The sequence below is a fragment of the Oncorhynchus clarkii genome, unplaced genomic scaffold (assembly GCF_045791955.1).
Source record: "Oncorhynchus clarkii lewisi isolate Uvic-CL-2024 unplaced genomic scaffold, UVic_Ocla_1.0 unplaced_contig_3570_pilon_pilon, whole genome shotgun sequence".
In the NCBI taxonomy this organism is placed as follows: domain Eukaryota; kingdom Metazoa; phylum Chordata; class Actinopteri; order Salmoniformes; family Salmonidae; genus Oncorhynchus; species Oncorhynchus clarkii.
In genome coordinates this window covers 75,892-101,341 of record NW_027260970.1, presented here as the reverse complement: position 1 = coordinate 101,341, position 25,450 = coordinate 75,892, and the positions used below count along the sequence as shown (strand labels likewise).

The 25,450-nt window shown below is 47.8% G+C and overlaps 1 protein-coding gene across 2 annotated transcripts in view; it reads left to right on the top strand.

Annotated features, from left to right (window-relative positions):
* LOC139402723 (R3H domain-containing protein 1-like) overlaps positions 1–25,450 on the top strand; it is a 44,916-nt gene that overhangs the window by 10,438 nt on the left and 9,028 nt on the right. For both annotated transcript variants that reach the window (XM_071146624.1, XM_071146623.1), the window contains 16 exons: positions 1,887–2,178; positions 5,716–5,760; positions 6,934–7,029; positions 11,637–11,733; positions 12,250–12,388; positions 12,533–12,673; positions 12,873–12,981; positions 13,350–13,445; positions 13,579–13,604; positions 14,884–14,937; positions 15,046–15,263; positions 16,664–17,011; positions 17,711–17,856; positions 18,190–18,297; positions 22,896–23,156; positions 23,378–23,498. In XM_071146624.1, coding sequence (XP_071002725.1) covers positions 1,939–2,178; positions 5,716–5,760; positions 6,934–7,029; positions 11,637–11,733; positions 12,250–12,388; positions 12,533–12,673; positions 12,873–12,981; positions 13,350–13,445; positions 13,579–13,604; positions 14,884–14,937; positions 15,046–15,263; positions 16,664–17,011; positions 17,711–17,856; positions 18,190–18,297; positions 22,896–23,156; positions 23,378–23,498 — 2,245 coding nt within the window. In that variant the 5' untranslated portion in view covers positions 1,887–1,938. The remainder of the gene's footprint in view (positions 1–1,886; positions 2,179–5,715; positions 5,761–6,933; positions 7,030–11,636; positions 11,734–12,249; positions 12,389–12,532; positions 12,674–12,872; positions 12,982–13,349; positions 13,446–13,578; positions 13,605–14,883; positions 14,938–15,045; positions 15,264–16,663; positions 17,012–17,710; positions 17,857–18,189; positions 18,298–22,895; positions 23,157–23,377; positions 23,499–25,450) is intronic.

Sequence of the window (25,450 nt, the reverse complement as noted above, 5' to 3'; positions counted from 1 at the left end):
ACTGTTCTCCAGTACTTTTCTCTGGGTAGCCAGCCTACTGTTCTCCAGTACTTTTCTCTGGGTAGCCAGCCTACTGTTATCCAGTACTTTTCTCTGGGTAGCCAGCCTACTGCTCTCCAGTACTTTTCTCTGGGTAGCCAGCCTACTGCTCTCCAGTACTTTTCTCTGGGTAGCCAGCCTACTGCTCTCAAGTACTTTTCTCTGGGTAGCCAGCCTACTGCTCTCCAGTACTTTTCTCTGGGTAGCCAGCCTACTGCTCTCCAGTACTTTTCTCTGGGTAGCCAGCCTACTGCTCTCCAGTACTTTTCTCTGGGTAGCCAGCCTACTGTTATCCAGTACTTTTCCCTGGGTAGCCAGCCTACTGCTCTCCAGTACTTTTCTCTGGGTAGCCAGCCTACTGCTCTCCAGTACTTTTCTCTGGGTAGCCAGCCTACTGCTCTCCAGTACTTTTCTCTGGGTAGCCAGCCTACTGCTCTCCAGTACTTTTCTCTGGGTAGCCAGCCTACTGCTCTCTAGTACTTTTCTCTGGGTAGCCAGCCTACTGCTCTCCAGTACTTTTCTCTGGGTAGCCAGCCTACTGCTCTCCAGTACTTTTCTCTGGGTAGCCAGCCTACTGCTCTCCAGTACTTTTCTCTGGGTAGCCAGCCTACTGTTCTCCAGTACTTTTCCCTGGGTAGCCAGCCTACTGTTCTCTAGTAAAATGCTACCTTCACCTATCTGAAATTACATCATCAATTGCTGAACTTACAGATAATGAAAAGCATGCAGTTCCTTGCTGTGTAACTCTGAAACTAAATGTGGAATTTTGGGAAATGTGTAGTCCTGACTGCTCTTCAAGAGGGGATGATATTGAAACCAAATCGTTAGATTTATTTAACAAGCCCTTAAACGGCACACAGTTGTCAATGGTTTAGAGGAGCTGGTGGTCTCCTTGCCCATCAGCAGTCAAATGGAACGTTCCACACTGCATTGGGGCGTTGTATTGATAACTGCCTATAGAGAGGGCCGTGGGGTCACGGAGGCACTCTGAACATTCTGAAATCCACGGTGGTATTTTTCTATAGCCACAAGCTCTGTCCTCCAATAGTACGGGCTGTCTCACAGGCTCTTTCTCGATGCGTCTTTCTTGGATTCTTCTATCCTCAAAATGAATTGGTCACTCCCCTCTGACCTTCTCCGTCATGGGGTTTGAGAAGGAATCAAGGAAAGTTAAATTGAGACAGAGGCACAGAGCCACAGTGTTAATGTCAGAGACTGAATCAGATGGGGCCTCTCAACCTCTAATTAAAATCATTAATCACAGCTCTCATAAACCAGATGTCTCTTTCCCTAACCCTCTTCTCTCTATGATGTCTCCTTCCCTCTTCTCTCTATGATGTCTCCTTCCCTCTTCTCCTCTAGGATTTCTCCTCTCTATGATGTCTCCTTCCCTCTTCTCCTCTCTATGATGTCTCCTTCCCTCTTCTCTCTAGGATGTCTCCTCTATGATATCTCCTTCCCTAACCCTCCCCATCCCTCTTCTCTATGCTACTGCAAGAGACACTTGCTGCATAATTAGGCCACATTATTACCAAAAACCACTGTCACTGTCCCTGCATTAGCCCCATTACAGTAGTCATTCGATTTCAGATGTTCTAACTAATAGACTTTTACAATATGTCTCTTTAGCCCATATTTTCTCTCTGTTCTCTGTAAATGCATGATATTTCAATGCCCATGTTTTCTCTCTGTAAATGCATGATATTTCAATGCCCATGTTTTCTCTCTCTCTTCTCTGACTGTAGGTGTAAGATGTCTTTTGATGTAGCTCTAATGGAAAATGATTAGCATTTTGATTAGTAAAATCCCAGTGTCTCTCCATCGTCTGTCTCTTTCTCCATCTCCAGGACCCCAGTAACAGCAGTGCTGTATAGAGACTCTCTGTAAGCTGTGCGTCTGATGAGGATGTCTGATCCTGTTACTGTAAAGGACATCAGTAGGACTGACACCATGAAGGTTTGTGAGGCTGGAGTGGAGCTGGAGGCAGCAGACTGGACCGGCACCACAACATTAGGAGCAGACAGCAGACGGAACAGTGTGAAGGACAAACCCAAACCGGCTGGGAGCCTGGTGCCGGAACACAATGCCACCGGTCACCAAGACGGAAGCTGCTGTGACAACAAGAGGGAAACATCACAGGTAAACACCCCGGTGTAAACATAAACAGAGCCTTTTAGTGTGGACCAATGAGAAGATCACTTTTCCATTATATAGCCTTTTAGTGTGGACCAATGAGAAGATCACTTTTCCATTATATAGCCTTTTAGTGTGGACCAATGAGAAGATCACTTTTCCATTATATAGCCTTTTAGTGTGGACCAATGAGAAGATCACTTTTCCATTATATAGCCTTTTAGTGTGGACCAATGAGAAGATCACTTTTCCATTATATAGCCTTTTAGTGTGGACCAATGAGAAGATCACTTTTCCATTATATAGCCTTTTAGTGTGGACCAATGAGAAGATCACTTTTCCATTATATAGCCTTTTAGTGTGGACCAATGAGAAGATCACTTTTCCATTCTATCACAGACACAATTTGAACATGTTTTACCAACAATGTAAATATGGTAATATAATTTAACTATGGTAATGTGATTGAGCTCAGGATCAGTCATTAAAACACTCTAATGTAACAGCTAAAACAAGTTGGTGGAAGAAGATGTGCTGATGCAGTGCAGCAAAATGTTTCTTTGTCTCTGGGTTGGAGGTAATGTTGACAGGCAGCAGAGAGGGTATTGTCTCTGGGTTGGAGGTAATGTTGACAGGCAGCAGAGGGTATTGTCTCTGGGTTGGAGGTAATGTTGACAGGCAGCAGAGGGTATTGTCTCTGGGTTGGAGGTAATGTTGACAGGCAGCAGAGGGTATTGTCTCTGGGTTGGAGGTAATGTTGACAGGCAGCAGAGGGTATTGTCTCTGGGTTGGAGGTAATGTTGACAGGCAGCAGAGAGAGTATTGTCTCTGGGTTGGAGGTAATGTTGACAGGCAGCAGAGGGTATTGTCTCTGGGTTGGAGGTAATGTTGACAGGCAGCAGAGGGTATTGTCTCTGGGTTGGAGGTAATGTTGACAGGCAGCAGAGGGTATTGTCTCTGGGTTGGAGGTAATGTTGACAGGCAGCAGAGGGTATTGTCTCTGGGTTGGAGGTAATGTTGACAGGCAGCAGAGAGAGTATTGTCTCTGGGTTGGAGGTAATGTTGACAGGCAGCAGAGAGAGTATTGTCTCTGGGTTGGAGGTAATGTTGACAGGCAGCAGAGAGAGTATTGTCTCTGGGTTGGAGGTAATGTTGACAGGCAGCAGAGAGGGTATTGTCTCTGGGTTGGAGGTAATGTTGACAGGCAGCAGAGAGAGTATTGTCTCTGGGTTGGAGGTAATGTTGACAGGCAGCAGAGGGTATTGTCTCTGGGTTGGAGGTAATGTTGACAGGCAGCAGAGGGTATTGTCTCTGGGTTGGAGGTAATGTTGACAGGCAGCAGAGAGAGTATTGTCTCTGGGTTGGAGGTAATGTTGACAGGCAGCAGAGAGAGTATTGTCTCTGGGTTGGAGGTAATGTTGACAGGCAGCAGAGAGAGTATTGTCTCTGGGTTGGAGGTAATGTTGACAGGCAGCAGAGAGAGTATTGTCTCTGGGTTGGAGGTAATGTTGACAGGCAGCAGAGAGAGTATTGTCTCTGGGTTGGAGGTAATGTTGACAGGCAGCAGAGGGTATTGTCTCTGGGTTGGAGGTAATGTTGACAGGCAGCAGAGGGTATTGTCTCTGGGTTGGAGGTAATGTTGACAGGCAGCAGAGGGTATTGTCTCTGGGTTGGAGGTAATGTTGACAGGCAGCAGAGGGTATTGTCTCTGGGTTGGAGGTAATGTTGACAGGCAGCAGAGAGAGTATTGTCTCTGGGTTGGAGGTAATGTTGACAGGCAGCAGAGAGAGTATTGTCTCTGGGTTGGAGGTAATGTTGACAGGCAGCAGAGAGAGTATTGTGTCTGGGTTGGAGGTAATGTTGACAGGCAGCAGTATAAATGGGAAGCAGGAGAAGTGAAAGTGGTCGGTGGCTGGCGCCCCAGCCAGACTGAAGAAGACAGATAATCTGGATCTCAAATCCTGGCTTATCTACAAACTTCCTGTGTGTCACCCTGAGAGAGAGACTGAATGGGTGCCGGATGGGGGGGAGAGAGGGAGGGGGGTGCACTTCTCTGTGTGTCTCTCCTCTGTGACTTTGCCACCATCTGCCCCTGCCACGTTCTCTTTCTCAGGCCAGGTACCTTGTAGTGCAGACGTCAGCGTTTCCTTCTCTCTCCTCTCTCTTTGTCCCTTTCCTTTCTGCCCTGTTCAATTATCTGATCTACTGGTGCGTTCACACCTACTGTCTCTCACACACACACACACGTGCGCGCCACTCACTGTCTCTAAGGGTCATACACATGCCTGGAAATGGTCCATTTCCATCTTTATTTCATTAATGTTATCTGACCCTCCAGCGCAGTGGGGAAAGGAACTGTCCTCTGGTTGGTTTTAGAGGACGGGGCCAGGAGAAGAGGGGGAGTGTGTGTGTGTGTGTACAGACGGTGTCTCAGCAGCAGCCCGAGTGGAGCATGGAGCCTGCCAGCCGTTCTGTCTAAATCAGACTCAGCTTTCGTCTCTGACTCTCTAGGACCTCTCCCTGTACACACACACACGCTCTCGAACACACACACACACACACACACACACACACACACACGAAGAGCAGAGGCATTGAGATGTCGTCCCCCGCTGCTTCCTGCTCCTCTTCAAACTGAGAACACTTCTCTTTGCTCTAGTCTACATGACAGGAAAATGGTCTGAGAGAGAGATGTGAAACTGGGTCTGAGAGAGAGATGTGAAACTGGGTCTGAGAGAGAGATGTGAAACTGGGTCTGAGAGAGGGGGATGTGAAACTGGGTCTGAGAGAGGGGGATGTGAAACTGTGAAACTGGGTCTGAGAGAGGGGGATGTGAAACTGGGTCTGAGAGAGGGGGATGTGAAACTGGGTCTGAGAGAGGGGGATGTGAAACTGGGTCTGAGAGAGGGGGTGAAACTGGGTCTGAGAAGAGGGATGTGAAACTGGGTCTGAGAGAGAGGGAGAGAGAGGGATGTGAAACTGGGTCTGAGAGAGAGGGATGTGAAACTGGGTCTGAGAGAGAGGGATGTGAAACTGGGTCTGAGAGAGATGTGAAACTGGGTCTGAGAGAGAGGGATGTGAAACTGGGTCTGAGAGAGAGGGATGTGTGAAACTGGGTCAGAGAGAGAGGGATGGTGTGAAACTGGGTCAGAGAGAGGGGATGTGAAACTGGGTCAGAGAAGAGGGGTGTGAAACTGGGTCAGAGAGAGGGATGTGAAACTGGGTCAGAGAGAGGGATGTGAAACTGGGTCAGAGAGAAAATACATTTTAATATACATAGTATTCAGACTCTGGATCTAATTTCTCAGACAGGAAGGTGTTTGAATCACGAGGGTGAGAATTCATCTTGGTCCATAAAGGGCTGCTCCTCGTGTTTTGTCACATGCCTATATTGATTGGCCGATCTCTTTAGTAGGATGCACGTTGACATCCAACATGTATGTACGTATGTATTCAGCCTTCCTGTTGTTCTGGACCACGATATTCATTAACCTTGTAGTCTTGTTAGCTAAACTCCTCCTTTTTGTGGACCGTTTGGTACAGCAGCCGTCTCCTGTATCAGCTGGCCAGTCGGTGAGGGGCTCTAAGGTACAGTCTGCCTGGCAACATTATCATTTTATCTCAGGTGTTTCTGCTGAGAAGACGGATTTATCCCATATGTCTTATTATATATTTGCCTGCTGTTGACTTGGTTCTTGTGATGTAGTGAACAGGGGGGTTCATACTCATTCCGTGGAGGCCCTAGTGTCAGAGGGTTTGGGGTTTGTCCTTTCAGTTAAGACCTAGACAACCAGGTGAGTGCAGTTTTTTTTTTACTAATTAGTAACCTTCATTTATCAATCGAGTACAAGGGACCTGCAGACACTCTGCCCTCCGTGGAATGAGTCTGACACGTGATTTATGTCATCCCTTTAAAAACATCCCGTGGAATGAGTCTGACACGTGATTTAAGTCATCCCTTTAAAAAACATCCCGTGGAATGAGTCTGATACGTGATTTAAGTCATCCCTTTAAAAACATCCCGTGATTTGACACGTGATTTAAGTCATCCCTTTAAAAACATCCCGTGGAATGAGTCTGACACGTGATTTAAGTCATCCCTTTAAAAACATCCCGTGGAATGAGTCTGACACGTGATTTAAGTCATCCCTTTAAAAACATCCCGACTTGTGGTGGTGCGTTAGTATTATTTATCTTCATTTGCATGATGTTCAGATGTTTAAACTGACTTATTTACGTGTTTGCTAACCATCACGTTAGTTGCATGCATGGATTGTATTGGATTGGATTGGATTCACCCAAGTCATTTTGAGGTCTGAACATGGTCTGTTGGTCGTGATTGCTTGGTGCTTGCTAACCATCACGTTAGTTACATGCATGGATATTGGATTCACCCAAGTCATTTTGAGGTCTGAACATGGTCTGTTGGTCGTGATTGCTTGGTGTTTGCTAACCATCACGTTAGTTACATGCATGGATATTGGATTCACCCAAGTCATTTTGAGGTCTGAACATGGTCTGTTGGTCGTGATTGCTTGGTGTTTGCTAACCATCACGTTAGTTACATGCATGGATATTGGATTCACCCAAGTCATTTTGAGGTCTGAACATGGTCTGTTGGTCGTGATTGCTTGGTGCTTGCTGGCCTTTACGTCTTGGTTTGTATTTTTACTTGGTCGGTTCGCGTTTTGATATGATCAACGCACGTCATCTAAAGGAATATATTTTTAACCGTTGTCAATATACTGTACTCTCCCTCAGTCCAGGGCCAAGGTAAAGTTAGTACGGAGCCTGGCTGTCTGTGAAGAGTCCTCTCCTCCCTTTCTAACTGCACACCAGCTGACACCAGATCCTCAGGTAAACCTTTAGACACACACACACACACACACACACACACACACCTCTCTGGGTAAACCTTTAGACACACACACACACACACACACACACACACACCTCTGGGTAAACCTTTAGACACACACACACACACCTCTCTGGGTAAACCTTTAGACACACACACACACCTCTGGGTAAACCTTTAGTCACACACACACACACCTCTGAGTAAACCTTTAGACACACACACACACCTCTCTGGGTAAACCTTTAGACACACACACACACCTCTTTGGGTAAACCTTTAGACACACACACACACCTCTGGGTAAACCTTTAGTCACACACACACACACCTCTGAGTAAACCTTTAGACACACACCTCTGGGTAAACCCCCAGACGACTCCTTCTACCACATTAGCTGTGGCTCATTTCACAAACGTCACTCTGCCTTCTCACCGGACACACACACGAGCCAGAAGCTAGAGGGCCTCTGAGGGCCTGGCGTTTCATCCAGTCAGCACTAACTTCATCAAAACCACGAGGGTGTTCTCCACCACCAGCCGTTGGGTGTGTGTGTGTACCTGCGGTGTGTGTGTCCTGTATTACTCACATCCATCTTCGAGAAGATTGTATTTTCACGTGTCAGAACATGGAGTCCTGTGGATTGATATAATTGAATAGTAAGGTTGTCACTATGATGTCAGGCTTCCTCCAACCCATTCCTTTGTCTGTCAGCACCACTCAAACATGTCCTTGGCTAATGGTGTTTGAAGTTATATAGGTTATTTTGGGGGGGGTGGTTGTCTTTCTATGTTAAGTTGCAATTTTTTTATACCAATTATTTCTCCTTGAGTGGAGATGTTTCCTTGGTGTAGACGAGAAATGAAATGATTCTACTTCTCTGTAAAGATGCATTGTCCTTGCTGTGAAACCGGTTACTAGGAAACCCTGACTGGGTGTTTAAATGGATAGACTTCCTTGAACTAGTGAGATTTAACCCCCTCCCTCTGAGTTCTATTCAGTCCTCTTTCACTCTTCACTCTTATCTATCTTTCTCTTCTTCCTCCCTCTTTTTCTCCTCTTTCTGTCTTCCGCTCTCTCATTCGCCGTCTCTCCACTGACGCTCCCTTCCTCACATCTCTTTCTTTGTTGCGTTCCTGTAGTAATATTAGTTATTTTGTTAACCAGTTGTGCTGAATAACTACAGCAAAGCCTCCCTGAGAGGCAGAGGATATCTTATTTTTCTTACCTTTATTTAACTAGGCAAGTCAGTTGAGAACAAATTCTTATTTACAATGACGGCCTAGGAACAGTGGGTTAACTGCCTTGTTCAGGGGCAGGACAGATTTGTACCTTGTCAGCTGGGGGATTTGATCTACCAACCTTTTGGTTACTGGCCCAACGCTCTAACCGCTAGGCTACCATTATATCACTAATGTAAACATTATATCTACCTTCCAGAAACCACTGGCTCCTAACTTCTTTACCCAGTTGCCTCTATCCTGAAGTGGTATTTAATTTAAGCGTCTTGCAGCCAGCACTCTGAATATGTGTTCCAAATGGCACCCTATTCCCTCTGGGCCCTGGTCAAAAGTAGTGCCCTATAAAGGGAATAGGGTATCATTTAGGTCGCAGGCGGAGTTTCAGTGTGCTGTTCAGCTTTTAGCTCCTCTCTGCCTTTTCTACTAGTGTTGAATAGTGAATCAGAGCAGGGAATGAAGCGCAGCAGAGATTAAGATGAGTAGTGGGGTTAAACCAAGGTCAAGGCTGGGATCCTGAGAAGGCCTTGAAACACACACAACTGGAATGATAGGAATGTACATTTTCATTCAAGTCAGTACTGTCAAATGGTTGTTATATTCTCCATGCTCGCTAAGCCTTAGACATTTAACAATTCATATTTTAGTAATTTAGCAGACTCTTATCCAGAGCGACTTACAGGCACAATTAGGGGGTTAGGGCAAGGGCACATCAACACATTTTTTCACCTCGTCAGCTCGGGGATTTGAACCGGCGACCTTTACTGGCCCACTGCTCTTAACCACTAGGCTACCTGCCACCATTATAAAATATAATTAAAGCGTGTGTCAAGTGGCTGTGATATGAGGGGCTTCCCCCCCATTCTAGTTATTGTATTTCTATGCTTGTCTTACAACAAGTCTTCCAAAGGGAGTTCTTTCTTGTGGTACAATAAAGGAAATTATTGATGTTAATGTGTGGAAGGTGAGACAGGCTTTCTATTGGATGGATGTGAAGGTGTGGAAGATGAGACAGGCTTTCTATTGGATGGATGTGAAGGTGTGGAAGGTGAGACAGGCTTTCTATTGGATGGATGTGAAGGTGTGGAAGGTGAGACAGGCTTTCTATTGATGGATGTGAAGGTGTAGAAGGTGAGACAGGCTTTCTATTGGATGTATTCTCTTCCCCCAACATAAAGCAGATCTATATTTGACTCTCAGTATTCACTCCTCTGTAGGTCCATGTACTGTTAGTGTTTGTTTAGTCACATCACTGTAATGTCAAAATGATGTATGATTTTCAGGTGTTTTAAAGATGAAATAAAACGATGTTAATCGTTGTGATGTAATTGCCGAGGTGATTATCGTACGTAGAGGAGGAAGGTTTATCACTCTGTGCAGCACAGGGTTTTAGCTGAGCTGGTATTGGTAATGAAAACGGTGCTCTCGTAGTAAATCGGATGGTTTTTTAAAATGAGGTCGGTCGACGTGTACTTGTTTTCACAAGCTAAACATGTTAAACCCTTAAATATGTTTTCATTAACTTCAAACCAGGTGTGCGATTGTGTGGATAATTAGATGCAAGTTCTTAATGTGACATGCTAATTAATTCTGTCTATTTTAATTTTAGTGTACTTCTCATATGGCACCCTATTCCCTACAATGAGGGGGGAAAGTATTTGATCCCCTGCTGATTTTGTATGTTTGCCCACTGGCAAAGAAATTATCAGTCTAATTTTAATGGTGGGTTTATTTGAACAGTGAGAGACAGAATAACAACAAAAAAATCCAGAAAAACGCAGGTCAAAAAAGTTAGAAATTGATTTGCAATTTATTGAGGGAAATAAGTATTGGACCCCCTCTCAATCAAAAAGATTTCTGTCTCCCAGGTGTCTTTTATACAGGTAACGAGCTGAGATTAGCACACACTCTTAAAGGGAGTGCTCCTAATCTCAGTTTGTTACCTGTATAAAAGACGCCTGTCCACAGAAGCAATCAATCAATCAGATTCCAAACTCTCCACCATGGCCAAGACCAAAGAGCTCTCCAAGGATGTCAGGGACAAGATTGTAGACCTACACAAGGCTGGAATGGGCTACAAGACTATCGCCAAGCAGCTTGGTGAGAAGGTGACAACAGTTGGTGCGATTATTCGCAAATGGAAGAAACACAAAAGAACTGTCAATCTCCCTCGGCCTGGGGCTCCATGCAAGATCTCACCTCGTGGAGTTGCAATGATCATGAGAACGGTGAGGAATCAGCCCAGAACTACACGGGAGGATCTTGTCAATGATCTCAAGGCAGCTGGAACCATAGTCACCAAGAAAACAATTGGTAACACACTACGCCGTGAGGGACTGAAATCCTGCAGCGCCCACAAGGTCCCCCTGCTCAAGAAAGCACATATACTTGCCCATCTGAAGTTTGCCAATGAACATCTGAATGATTCAGAGGACAACTGGGTGAAAGTGTTGTGGTCAGATGAGACTAAAATGGAGCTCTTTGGCATCAACTCAACTCGCCGTGTTTGGGGGAGGAGGAATGCTGCCTGTGACCCCAAGAACACCATCCCCACCGTCAAACATGGAGGTGGAAACATTATGCTTTGGGGGTGTTTTTCCGCTAAGGGGACAGGACTACTTCACCGCGTCAAAGGGACGATGGACGGGGCCATGTATCGTCAAATCTTGGGTGAGAACCTCCTTCCCTCAGCCAGGGCATTGAAAATGGGTCGTGGATAGGTATTCCAGCATGACAATCACCCAAAACACACGGCCAAGGCAACAAAGGAGTGGCTCAAGAAGAAGCACATTAAGGTCCTGGAGTGGCCTAGCCAGTCTCCAGACCTTAATCCCATAGAACATCTGTGGAGGGGGCTGAAGGTTCGAGTTGCCAAACGTCAGCCTCGAAACCTTAATGACTTGGAGAAGATCTGCAAAGAGGAGTGGGACAAAATCCCTCCTGAGATGTGTGCAAACCTGGTGGCCAACTACAAGAAACGTCTGACCTCTGAATGCCAACAAGGGTTTTGCCACAAGTACTAAGTCATGTTTTGCAGAGGGTCAAATACTTATTTCCCTCATTAAAATGCAAATCATTTTCTAACATTTTTGACCTGTGTTTTTCTGGATTTTATTGTTATTCTGTCTCTCACTGTTCAAAGAAACCTACCATTAAAATTATAGACTGATCATTTCTCTGTCAGTGGGCAAACGTACAAAATCATCAGGGGATCAAATACTTTTTCCCCCTCACTGTATGTAGTGCACTACTTTTGACCAGGGCCCATAGGGAATAGGCTGCCATTTAGGATACAGACTTAATCATGGGGATATTGCTAGTAGCTACCACTGAAGCTTTTATTTCTTACTCTTCAAATTCACATCCAGATATCCCAGTCCTTTGATAAGGAGGAGCTGTCTGCCAAGGAGGAGAAAGAGAATGTGGAGAAACCAGAGAAGATGTCCAGGAAAATGCTGTCAAGAGGTGTGTGGGAGAATTGGCGGAGAGGTTGATTATCTTTGTGTTGAAAATAGTGAGAGAAAATATAATGGCCATCGCTGCCTTTCAGACAGACAGACACGGTTGTGTGTTACAATACAGGACCTTGGAGACATGTTGTGAGCTTTAGTCTAGAGAACTAATCAACTGATTCCGGAACATGGAGCTCTCTGAGAAATCTAATAGAATAGAATAGAATCCTAGGAGACTATGGGTGCGTTCGTAAATTCACTCTGGCTGTCTACTCCCGGTTTCAGAGCACTCACGTTGGAGTGTGCCAGAGCGCACAATAACCAATTTTTTTATTTACTAATGCACAACACCCGTTGAATATGAATATATTATATATGACCATTGTAAACGTAAGCCCAATTAGTGCATTCGGAAAGTATTCAGACCCCTTGGACTTTTTCCCACTTTTGTTACAACCTTATTCTAAAATGAATTTAATTGTTTTTTCCCCTCATCAATCTACACACTACCTGGTCCTCTTGTGTCTAGATTCCAGCCAGGACTACACAGACTCTACTGGAATAGACCTGCATGTGTTCCTGGTCAACACTCTAAAGAACAACCCCAGAGACAGAATGATGCTGTTGAAGTTGGAGCAGGACATTCTGGATTTTATCAGTAATAATGAGTAAGATATTTAATAAATACATTTATTGATTGATTTAATGTATTTTTATTAATTTATAGTTAATGCAATTTTATTTGAATTCAATTCTATAGTTGTATTATTTTAGCCTTTCAGTGAAGCTCATTCAGCTCTTGTGTTTCCTAGAAGCCAGAAGAGGAAATTCCCTCCCATGACTTCGTACCATAGAATGCTGCTACATCGAGTGGCTGCCTACTTTGGCATGGATCACAATGTTGACCCCACTGGGAAGTCTGTCATCATCAACAAAACTAGCAATACAAGAATGTATGTTTTTCAGTTGATACCAGTCAGTTTTAAAACATTTTAAAATACATTATTACTAAACCACAATAATACATTTTATTACATTCTATGAAGCTTAAATACATCAAATTGCTTTGAAAGTAGAAAGTATGTATTTGGTGTAGGTTTCCCCCCCCCCCCACTTCTCTAAACTTCCAGCAATGTAAATTGTCTTCCACAGACCAGATCAAAAATTCTCAGAACACATAAAAGACGACAAAACGGATGATTTCCAAAAACGCTACATTCTCAAAAGAGACAACGCCAGCTTCGACCGGGAAGACGGCATGGTAGGCCGTTTCTGTGTTCCAATCAAATGTCACGTTGTGTCCCTATTCTCTATATAGTGCCCTATGGGCCCTGGTCAACAGAAGTAAAGTATATAGGGAATAGTGTTCCATTTGGGATGCATCCTCAGCGATATGTCTTTGAGAGGGTGACAATCTGGTGCTTCTGGCTAGGCTAAGCTAAGCTGTGCGGAAGCTGCTGGCTAGGCTAAGCTGTGCGGAAGCTGCTGGCTAGGCTAAGCTGTGCGGAAGCTGCTGGCTAGGCTAAGCTGTGCGGAAGCTGCTGGCTAGGCTAAGTTGTGCGGAAGCTGCTGGCTAGGCTGAGCTGTGCGGAAGCTGCTGGCTAGGCTAAGTTGTGCATGTGCTTGCAGATACGAATGCGCCTGAAAGACGACAGGAGGAGCAAATCTATCGAGGAGAGGGAGGAAGACTATCAGAGAGCCAGGGACAGGATATTTGCACCAGATGTGAGATTTTGGCTAATCAATTTAGATTAATGATGCATTTGTGTTTATTATGAAGTAAAATATGGATAGGCTTTATGGACTGCAAATGACATTAAGTAAGACATTCAAATAGATGTATTTTTTTTTTCCACAGGGAGATCATTTCCATCTAGATGGAAGGTAAATATCATTCACATATCAGTTTAATTTGACACTTACAACATTTGTCTGGCTGGTTCAATGTGGACGGTTTGACTGGCTGGTCCAACGTGGACGGTTTGACTGGCTGGTCCAACGTGGACGGTTTGACTGGCTGGTTCAACGTGGACGGTTTGACTGGCTGGTTCAACGTGGACGGTTTGTCTGGCTGGTCCAACGTGGACGGTTTGTCTGGCTGGTCCAACGTGGACGGTTTGTCTGGCTGGTTCAACGTGGACGGTTTGTCTGGCTGGTTCAACGTGGACGGTTTGTCTGGCTGGTTCAACGTGGACGGTTTGTCTGGCTGGTTCAACGTGGACGGTTTGTCTGGCTGGTCCAACGTGGACGGTTTGTCTGGCTGGTTCAACGTGGACGGCTTGTCTGGCTGGTCCAACGTGGACGGTTTGTCTGGCTGGTCCAACGTGGCCGGTTTGTCTGGCTGGTCCAACGTGGCCGGTTTGACTGGCTGGTCCAACGTGGCCGGTTTGACTGGCTGGTCCAACGTGGCCGGTTTGACTGGCTGGTCCAACGTGGCCGGTTTGACTGGCTGGTCCAACGTGGACGGTTTGACTGGCTGGTCCAACGTGGACGGTTTGACTGGCTGGTCCAACGTGGACGGTTTGACTGGCTGGTCCAACGTGGACGGTTTGACTGGCTGGTCCAACGTGGACGGTTTGACTGGCTGGTCCAACGTGGACGGTTTGACTGGCTGGTCCAACGTGGACGGTTTGACTGGCTGGTCCAACGTGGACGGTTTGACTGGCTGGTCCAACGTGGACGGTTTGACTGGCTGGTCCAACGTGGACGGTTTGACTGGCTGGTCCAACGTGGACGGTTTGACTGGCTGGTCCAACGTGGACGGTTTGACTGGCTGGTCCAACGTGGACGGTTTGACTGGCTGGTCCAACGTGGACGGTTTGACTGGCTGGTCCAACGTGGACGGTTTGACTGGCTGGTCCAACGTGGACGGCTCGTCTGGCTGGTCCAATGTGGACGGGGTTTGTCTGGCTGGTCCAACGTGGACGGGGTTTGTCTGGCTGGTCCAACGTGGACGGTTTGACTGGCTGGTCCAACGTGGACGGTTTGACTGGCTGGTCCAACGTGGCCGGTTTGACTGGCTGGTTCAACGTGGACGGGTTTGACTGGCTGGTCCAACGTGGACGGGGTTTGACTGGCTGGTCCAACGTGGACGGCTCGTCTGGTTGGTCCAACGTGGATTCGATACCCTTTGATAATGTTGCATGGTCATCTCCCCATGCAGGAGCCCTGATGAAGAGGCTTGTATCAGCACACAACAGAGGCGGCAACTCTTCAGGTACTTCCTTTCTGTCACAGATCTCTCTCTCTCTCTCACACTCACTCACTCACACACACACACACACACACACACACACACATATCCACCCATTCCTTGTTTCCTCAGACTAGGGGACGGGCGGTCAGCCAGCAGTAGACAGAGCAGCTCTGAGAATGACCCCAAGAACTGTGATGCCCGGCCGTGGAGCAGCACTGATTCAGACAGCTCCAACCGTAACCTGAGGCCGACCATGACCAAGGCCAGCAGCTTCAGCAGCATCTCTGTCCTCATCAGAGGAGACAGCTCAGCCAGCAGCAAGAGCACCGGACGCCTCTCCAAAACAGGCAAGTAATAGGGGGAGGGTGGGGGGGGGGGGGGCGCACTGGCTCATGCACACGTAGTCAAATGCACGTGCGAAGTATCGTGTCCAGTCTGCTTTGTTCCACAGCATAGTGAAGCACCTGTTTTAATAACAGAATGAACCCTAAGAATGGAAGAAAAAAAAAAGTGTTCTGTGTCCATGACTACTGATTTACCCCAAGTGTGGTCAGTCACCCTTAGACAATGTGATACACTAGTTTCTGACTGACATGAGTTGGAATTGGTCCTTCACTGTGTGTCTGTGTGCACCATCCCTGTTTAATACAGGCATACTGGGGGAATGGAGACCCTGTTTTCTGTGTTTATGCTGTTTTGGTTCTTCCTCGTTCCTTGTCTTTTCGATCATCTTTTTGTTGTTGTTGCTGCCTCTGTTCTGGAGGCTTTTCCTCTTGGTTTCGTGTGATTCCATTTCCACAGTGCACTGACTGCGCCAGACAGCTTTTTTGCTAGAGTTTTTTCTTTAACGTTGTTTTTACGAAGACTGGGGCTCACTTTGTGCAGCACAACATCAGCTCTGCTGCTACTTGGAGGCCATTTTGTGTTCCTGTTCGCTCTGTCCTGTGGCTCATCTCTTCTGCATGCAGTGCATGTCATCTTTTTGGTTCTTTGGCATCATTTCGCATCTTTTGGTTTTAGCATTTTTGGTTTTAGCTTTTTTTTCTAATTTTGTTAGTTTCCCCAATTTCTTTAAGCGCTGGTTGTTTTAGTTTGTGTAGAAAACATGAAGAATGATGGTCATCACAATTCTGAATTCATTGGCTTTTACTGTTGGCAAGACAGAGAGACGTGTTTCTCTCCTCTCCAGTAATACGTCCAGAGACCAAACTGGAGCCCAGTTTTCCTCTTTTCTGTCCAGATTTCAAAGCTCCTGATGGCTTTGCTTTTGACATGAAATATTAGAGGTTTGCGTACGTGCCAGAAGACCAGCTTTGACGTTCTACACCAGGAAAAGTTGTCTGTGGGTTGCATTACTGACAAACTAATAACATGTTTGTGGTTATACTATGTGGACCACTTACATTACACTTTGTGGGCATCTTGCATGAGCCCCTATCGAGGGACAAATATCACCTATAGCCAATGAATTCACTCACCGTGTGTCCCACTTTTGAATGGACCAATGGCTATGCTGCTTCTACCCCTGTTACCGCAGAAGTGACCAATAGCTGTCGCCCTTGTACCCCTGCCCAGAGGCTGGCTGTGCATGTGTTACAAGCCACTGCCTCTATTTTTACGTTTTATTTAACTAGGCAAGTCAGTTAAGAACAGATTCTAATTTACAATGAGGGTTACACCTATAGGACGCCTTTCTTGATCCTCTCTGTAGGACTTTTAGTGATCTTTTCATCCCTCCCTCCTCTAGGTTCTGAGTCTTCTAATAGTGTAGGGTCTTCTACGAGTTCCATCTCTCGCCCCCAAGTACTCCACCTGCCTCTCCCTGTCCCAGCTGCTCTAACCCAGGCAGCCGGCCCTGTCGGGGGCCCCAGCACCGTGCTACCTACACCCTCCTCCTCCTCTGCGTCCTCCGCTGCCACGGCCCCCAGCAGTAGTAGAACTTCTGTACACTATGATCGGGGCAGCAGGAATGTCCCGGCGCCTGCATCCGGCCCAGCGCCAACCCAGGCCACTGCTAATGCTACTAGTTACTATTTGCTTCCTCCGGAAGCCACAGGGATACCGCCTGGCAGTATACTGGTCAACCCACACACAGGTTGGTATCTTCTGATCAGGGTTGTTCCTCGTCCCTCAGTTCATATAGGCTGGATTGGCTTGTCTCTGTGTGCTGTCTTTATTTTGGGTTTGATGTGATGTTTTATTCCTGGTTGGTTTTGATCATAGTTCTTGTAAAACAAACTTCTTATTCAGTCTATAAGTCTGTCTGCTCTTCTCTTAGACTGTTGCTGAAATTGCCATAAACTACATATTTTGTTTTGGGTCAAATTTTTAAAACTGTGTATATATTCATGGTTTAGTCATTATTCAGGATACATGTTACTATAGCATAACTCCTATTGACTAAATTATACTCAAATGTCCTACACTGTCCTATACTGCAGGGCTGTCCAACCCTCTTCCTGGAGATGTACTGTCCTGTAGGTTTTCAGTCCAACCCTCTTCATGGGGATCTACTGTCCTGTAGGTTTTCAGTCCAACCCTCTTCCTGGAGATCTACTGTCCTGTAGGTTTTGGCCTGAAAACCCACAGGATGATAGATCTCCAGGAAGAGGGTTGGACTGAAAACCCACAGGACGGTAGATCTCCAGGAAGAGGGTTGGACTGAAAACCCACAGGATGGTAGATCTCAAGGAAGAGGGTTGGACTGAAAACCCACAGGACGGTAGATCTCCAGGAAAAGGGTTGGGCAGCCCTGGTCTACAGTGTATCTAAGTTTGTTGTTCCCCACCTGCAGGCCAACCCTTTGTGAACCCTGACGGCAGTGCTGTGGTCTACAACCCCTCGATGACCTCACAGCAAGGTGGGAGGAGCCAGCAGCCCTTGGCCCCTCCCCTACCGCCCCCAGCCCCGCACCAGCCAGCCAATCACGTCCTCTCCCAGGTCAGTCAATGAGTCGACAGCTCATGTATCCCTTCTTTCTCCAGAAAGCCCATTCACTCCCTGCATGCAGTCATTTCTTTACTCTACCTGTTCTCAATTAATATAGTAGATTAGAATCCATCATTTTTAATTCATGCCTCCTAATTTTCCAGAGAACATTCATCATCTACGAGCTAGGGCTGAGTGAATTATCCAGATATCAATCAGGTTCAATTAATTGTGATATTAATCAGCCAGCTCTAGTTCCTCCTATTCAATCACCTCTGACTTCTTAACTTAATGGAGGTCTCTCTCCTCTCTTTCCCTCTGTTCTGTCCTTTTCTCCTCCTTCAGCCGGTTCGGCATCTCCAGCCCTCTGCTCCACAGCCGATCCAGTACTCAACCATCTCTTACCCTCCTCCTCAGTTCCTGCCACTCTCCTCTAACCAACAATACACTTTGGTACCTATCAATCCTCTCTCTCTCCCACCTGTCTGTTTCTGTCCAGTTCCCTCTTCAGCACCTTGTCACTTAATTAGGTGATCTTTTATAAGACATGGTCGTGACGTGTGTTAATTCCAGACGTGTATATTTTTATACAGAATCTTTGATGTAATGTATGATGGAAAGCCATCTTTATCTGGGAAGACTTTGTGATTGAATAAGTGTTCAGCAGGGTCCTGGATCATGTTCATTAGGCAGAAGACATTTGAAACCAGCAGTTTATCCAATGGGAACCCAGAACCTTGTTTTCTGTTGCAAAATGTCTTGCAACTGAGTGCTTGTTGAACATGACCCTGTTTGCCCTATGACCCTGTTAGGTAGAACATGACCCTGTTTGCCCTATGACCCTGTTAGGTAGAACATGACCCTGTTTGCCCTATGACCCTGTTAGGTAGAACATGACCCTGTTTGCCCTATGACCCTGTTAGGTAGAACATGACCCTATTTGCCCTATGACCCAGTTCGGTAGAACATGACCCTGTTTGCCCTATGGCCCAGTTCGGTAGAACATGACCCTATTTGCCCTATGGCCCAGTTCGGTAGAACATGACCCTATTTGCCCTATGACCCAGTTCGGTAGAACATGACCCTGTTTGCCCTATGACCCAGTTCGGTGGAACATGGCCCCGTTACCCAGTTAGGTTGAACATGGCCCAGTTAGGTTGAACATGGCCCAGTTAGGTTGAACATGGCCCAGTTAGGTTGAACATGGCCCAGTTAGGTTGAACATGGCCCAGTTAGGTTGAACATGGCCCAGTTAGGTTGAACATGGCCCAGTTAGGTTGAACATGGCCCAGTTAGGTTGAACATGGCCCCGTTAGGTTGAACATGGCCCCGTTAGGTTGAACATGGCCCCGTTACCCAGTGAGGTTGAACATGGCCCCGTTAGGTTGAACATGGCCCAGTTAGGTTGAACATGGCCCCGTTACATGGCCCCGTTAGTGAGGTTGAACATGGCCCCGTTACCCAGTGAGGTTGAACATGGCCCCGTTACCCAGTGAGGTTGAACATGGCCCCGTTACCCAGTGAGGTTGAACATGGCCCCGTTACCCAGTGAGGTTGAACATGGCCCCGTTACCCAGTGAGGTTGAACATGGCCCCGTTACCCAGTGAGGTTGAACATGGCCCCGTTACCCAGTACCCAGTGAGGTTGAACAGGGCCCCGTTACCCAGTGAGGTTGAACATGGCCCCGTTACCCAGTGAGGTTGAACAGGGCCCCGTTACCCAGTGAGGTTGAACAGGGCCCCGTTACCCAGTGAGGTTGAACATGGCCCCGTTACCCAGTGAGGTTGAACATGGCCCCGTTACCCAGTGAGGTTGAACATGGCCCCGTTACCCAGTGAGGTTGAACATGGCCCCGTTACCCAGTGAGGTTGAACATGGCCCCGTTACCCAGTGAGGTTGAACATGGCCCCGTTACCCAGTGAGGTTAGAACATGGCCCCGTTACCCAGTGAGGTTGAACATGGCCCCGTTACCCAGTGAGGTTGAACATGGCCCCGTTACCCAGTGAGGTTGAACAGGGCCCCGTTACCCAGTGAGGTTGAACAGGGCCCCGTTACCCAGTGAGGTTGAACAGGGCCCCGTTACCCAGTGAGGTTGAACAGGGCCCCGTTACCCAGTGAGGTTGAACAGGGCCCCGTTACCCAGTGAGGTTGAACAGGGCCCCGTTACCCAGTGAGGTTGAACAGGGCCCCGTTACCCAGTGAGGTTGAACAGGGCCCCGTTACCCAGTGAGGTTGAACAGGGCCCCGTTACCCAGTGAGGTTGAACAGGGCCCCGTTACCCAGTGAGGTTGAACAGGGCCCCGTTACCCAGTGAGGTTGAACAGGGCCCCGTTACCCAGTGAGGTTGAACAGGGCCCCGTTACCCAGTGAGGTTGAACAGGGCCCCGTTACCCAGTGAGGTTGAACAGGGCCCCGTTACCCAGTGAGGTTGAACAGGGCCCCGTTACCCAGTGAGGTGGAACAGGGCCCCGTTACCCAGTGAGGTGGAACAGGGCCCCGTTACCCAGTGAGGTGGAACAGGACCCTGTTTGCCCTATGACCCTGTTAGGTGGAACATGACCCGGTTGGGTAGAACATGACCCTGTGACCCAGTTAGGTGGAACATGACCCGGTTAGGTGGAACATGGCCCCGCTACCCAGTTAGGTTGAACATGGCCCAGTTAGGTTGAACATGGCCCCGTTAGGTTGAACATGGCCCCGTTACCCAGTGAGGTTGAACATGACCCCGTTACCCAGAGAGGTTGAACATGGCCCCGTTACCCAGTGAGGTTGAACATGGCCCCGTTACCCAGAGAGGTTGAACATGGCCCCGTTACCCAGTTAGTCCTGTGATCCTGTTAGCCCTGTGACCCGGTTTGGTGGAACATGGCCCCGGTTAGGTGGAACATGGCCCAGTTACTCGGTTAGGTGGAAGATGGCCCCGGTTAGGTGGAACATGGCCCCGTTACCCAGTTAGCCCTGTCATCCAGGTTAAGGGAGGGTTGGCCGTCATTGTAAAATAAGAATTTGTTCTTAACTGACTTGCTTAGTAAAATAAAGGTTAGATAAAACAGCCCTATTGCCCTGGTAGGTGGACTAGATCGGGATGCGTTCTGTTAGGTAGACTAGATCGGGATGCGTTCTGCTAGGTAGACTAGATCGGGATGCGTTCTGTTAGGTGGACTAGATCGGGATGCGTTCTGTTAGGTAGACTAGATCGGGCTGCGTTCTGTTAGGTAGACTAGATTAGGCTGCGTTCTGTTAGGTAGACTAGATCGGGCTGCGTTCTGCTAGGTAGACTAGATTAGGCTGCGTTCTGTTAGGTAGACTAGATTAGGCTGCGTTCTGTTAGGTAGACTAGATCGGGCTGCGTTCTGTTAGGTAGACTAGATTAGGCTGCGTTCTGTTAGGTAGACTAGATTGGGATGCGTTCTGCTAGGTAGACTAGATCGGGATGCGTTCTGCTAGGTAGACTAGATCGGGATGCGTTCTGCTAGGTAGACTAGATCGGGATGCGTTCTGCTAGGTAGACTAGATCGGGATGCGTTCTGCTAGGTAGACTAGATCGGGCTGCGTTCTGTTAGGTAGACTAGATTAGGCTGCGTTCTGTTAGGTAGACTAGATCGGGATGCGTTCTGCTAGGTAGACTAGATCGGGATGCGTTCTGTTAGGTAGACTAGATCGGGCTGCGTTCTGTTAGGTAGACTAGATCGGGATGCGTTCTGTTAGGTAGACTAGATCGGGATGCGTTCTGTTAGGTAGACTAGATCGGGCTGCGTTCTGCTAGGTAGACTAGATCGGGCTGCGTTCTGCTAGGTAGACTAGATCGGGATGCGTTCTGCTAGGTAGACTAGATCGGGATGCGTTCTGCTAGGTAGACTAGATCGGGATGCGTTCTGTTAGGTAGACTAGATCGGGATGCGTTCTGCTAGGTAGACTAGATCGGGCTGCGTTCTGCTAGGTAGACTAGATCGGGATGCGTTCTGCTAGGTAGACTAGATCGGGATGCGTTCTGCTAGGTAGACTAGATCGGGATGCGTTCTGTTAGGTAGACTAGATCGGGCCGCGTTCTGCTAGGTAGACTAGATCGGGCCGCGTTCTGCTAGGTAGACTAGATCGGGCCGCGTTCTGCTAGGTGGACTAGATCGGGCTGCGTTCTGCTAGGTGGACTAGATCGGGCCGCGTTCTGCTAGGTGGACTAGATCGGGCCGCGTTCTGCTAGGTGGACTAGATCGGGCCGCGTTCTGCTAGGTGGACTAGATCGGGCCGCGTTCTGCTAGGTGGACTAGATCGGGCCGTGTTCTGCTAGGTGGACTAGATCGGGATGCGTTCTGTCAGGTGGACTAGATCGGGATGCGTTCTGTCAGGTGGACTAGATCGGGATGCGTTCTGTCAGGTGGACTAGATCGGGCCGCGTTCTGTTAGGTGGACTAGATCGGGTTGCGTTCTGTTAGGTGGACTAGATCGGGCTGCGTTCTGTTAGGTAGACTAGATCGGGCTGCGTTCTGCTAGGTAGACTAGATCGGGCTGCGTTCTGCTAGGTAGACTAGATCGGGCCGTGTTCTGCTAGGTAGACTAGATCGGGCTGCGTTCTGTTGTCCTCCTTTCCTGACCTGCTTTCACCCAACACATCCCTCTATGGCTGATTTACTGACAGTTTGTAATCATTAATTCAATACCAGATGTTGAATAATCCATGAGTAGATACGCTAAACTTCCAATTTCCTGCCACTGAACAGCTTGTCGTAGATGACCTAGACTGAGGTAGCCTACTCTGGTGCTATAAATACCCTGTTTGGGTTCCCTGGGTGGTGTTCAGCATCAAACGGTAGAAAACTGATTGAAACGGAGAGAGACGACTAGAACTTGGCTCCAATAAGACACGTTCATTTTCTGTTTCAGAATGTTTTGCTACGGTGTGCCCTAATAAATATGACCCTAATGATTTGGTCCCTGGTCTTGATGCACGTTGCCTCTGGCCCTGTCTGTTGATTTGATTGGATTGGACCATTATAAAGGACTTGTCCAGACAGTACACATGTTGTTTTCAGCATTGTTCTCTCCCCACAGCAAGAAGGGCTGGCTGCCCAGTTCAGCCAGATGAGTGTGGTGCGCCAGGCGTCCAGCGACGTCACTAACGGCGGCCCCCACCCTGCCATGTACCCCTCGGGCCCTGTGGTGCTCCAGGCCCCCCTGCAGCACCAGCAGACTGGCTACATGGTGGCCCCTCCAGGGCCCCCTGTGGTGGGGCAAACCCAGGTCTACCCCGGCCCTGCACACCCTATGAGCCAGCCGGTCATGCAGCAGCAGCAGGGCTACATGCCACAGCAGGTACAACAGTTAGTCACTCACATGGTCAGTCAACACACCATCTCATGGCATCGTCTACTTCCTACCTACTTGTTGGTCTCAGTCTCCTTCAGTAATATCAGTGATCTTATCCAGAGATGATCACAATCTAGATTGACCTCAGATCCTCTCTGAGAAAAGTGTTCAGAATCCAAGGTGACCAGAGAAACTCTTGTCTGCTCGTTGTCCTTCCTCTCCTGTAGATGCACACATGTTACTGTGCTCCAGCCCAGGACCCCCACTCCCACTGCAACCAGCACTATCGCCCTGTCAGCCCCGTGCACTACACCAGCCCCCAGACCCAGCCTCTTCCCCAGCAGCCAGGTAAACACACACACTGCTCTCTCTCTGTGTTTGTCTTGATTAACTGAGCTGTCTCCCAGTGAGCTGCAGTATTCTGTTTCTCTACACCCTGGGGGGGACACAGTTGTTATCTACAGCCTCCTGCCTCAACACAGCTCTGTTTTACTGGTTGTTAGCTACAGCCTCCTGCCTCAACACAGCTCTGTTTTACTGGTTGTTAGCTACAGCCTCCTGCCTCAACACAGCTCTGTTTTACTGGTTGTTAGCTACAGCCTCCTGCCTCAACACAGCTCTGTTTTACTGGTTGTTAGCTACAGCCTCCTGCCTCAACACAGCTCTGTTTTACTGGTTGTTAGCTACAGCCTCCTGCCTCAACACAGCTCTGTTTTACTGGTTGTTAGCTACAGCCTCCTGCCTCAACACAGCTCCTTTTTACTGGTTGCCTCCTGCTGAACGCAGCACTGTGGCCATTTACTGGCTTTAATGTGGAGGAATGCTACTCTATCGTCTGTCGGGGGAATTAGGAGGCATCTCTTGGGGCTGAGCAGAGGGACAAATTAGGCTATATACTGTCTACTAGTGCATAAACAGTAGAATATCCAGACACAGTGAAAATAATGACTGTTTACAAACCACTTGCATAAGGAAGTTGCTTCTGCAATTAAACAGTTTTGCTGAAGGCTTCAGTATAAATGATGCTTGTGGGAATTGAACCTACAACCTCACCACACTCTTAGCTCAGCCACACTGGACCACAGGGGTGTTGATGGGAAAACCTGGAGTCTGGACTGGAACACAGAGGTGTTGATGATGAAGACCAGGAGTCTGGACTGGAACACAGAGGTGTTGATGATGAAGACCAGGAGTCTGGACTGGAACACAGAGGTGTTGGTGATGAAGACCAGGAGTCTGGACTGGAACACAGAGGTGTTGGTGATGAATACCTGGGGTCTGGACTGGAACACAGAGGTGTTGGTGATGAAGACCAGGAGTCTGGACTGGAACACAGAGGTGTTGGTGATGAATACCTGGAAATCGGAGTGGCAGAATGCGGGGCCGGGATGCTGTCTGAGAGTTCTATGATTCTCACAGTGAACCGGTCTCTTTTTCAGCCCCTCACTTCTCTTCAGTCTCTCACTCTTCTCTCCTCCAGCGGTCTCTATTCAGCCCCTCAACTCTTCTTCTCCAGCGGCCATAATGATGATTACTTCCTGTTCCTTCAGGGTCGTCATCTGTGTTATTACAATGTGTCTTTTGGGAACTGTTCAGTCCTGCAGATTACAACATAAAGGCACACTGACAATAGGCATAAAGCACCTGTTAGCTACTTCCTATTTCACCTGCTGTACCAAGGCAATCCAATCTGTTCTGTGTGTGCTCAGGTGGAATGGTGTGTGGGGGATATAATGGGAGAGTCATTTCATGCTTGGTTTGTGAGCAGAGGTCTGGAGAGAGACTGGAGGGCGGTCAAAATAGTGTCCCGCTCCTTCACATATGAAACCATTCATTGTCTATTGGTCTCGTCTTGTTCCACTTTTCCTCATTGGGGCTAAAGAATGTTCCGGTCACCTTTTTTACAAAAGGCCGACGACGACTAATGCGGTCCCTGGATTTCTCTGTGAGAAGCAGCAGGCTGTAACCTTGACATTCAGCTGTCCACTATGGAACAAGCACTACTATTTCCAGCACCGTTTTGACTTTGCTAGTGAGACCACCCTTTTGACGTTGCTAGAGAGACCACCCTTTTGACGTTGCTAGAGAGACCACCCTTTTGACGTTGCTAGAGAGACCGCCCTTTTGACGTTGCTAGAGAGACCGCCCTTTTGACGTTGCTAGAGGCGTTGCTTGCTAGAGAGACCGCCCTTTTGACGTTGCTAGAGAGACCGCCCTTTTGACGTTGCTAGAGAGACCGCCCTTTTGACGTTGCTAGAGAGACCGCCCTTTTGACGTTGCTAGAGAGACCGCCCTTTTGA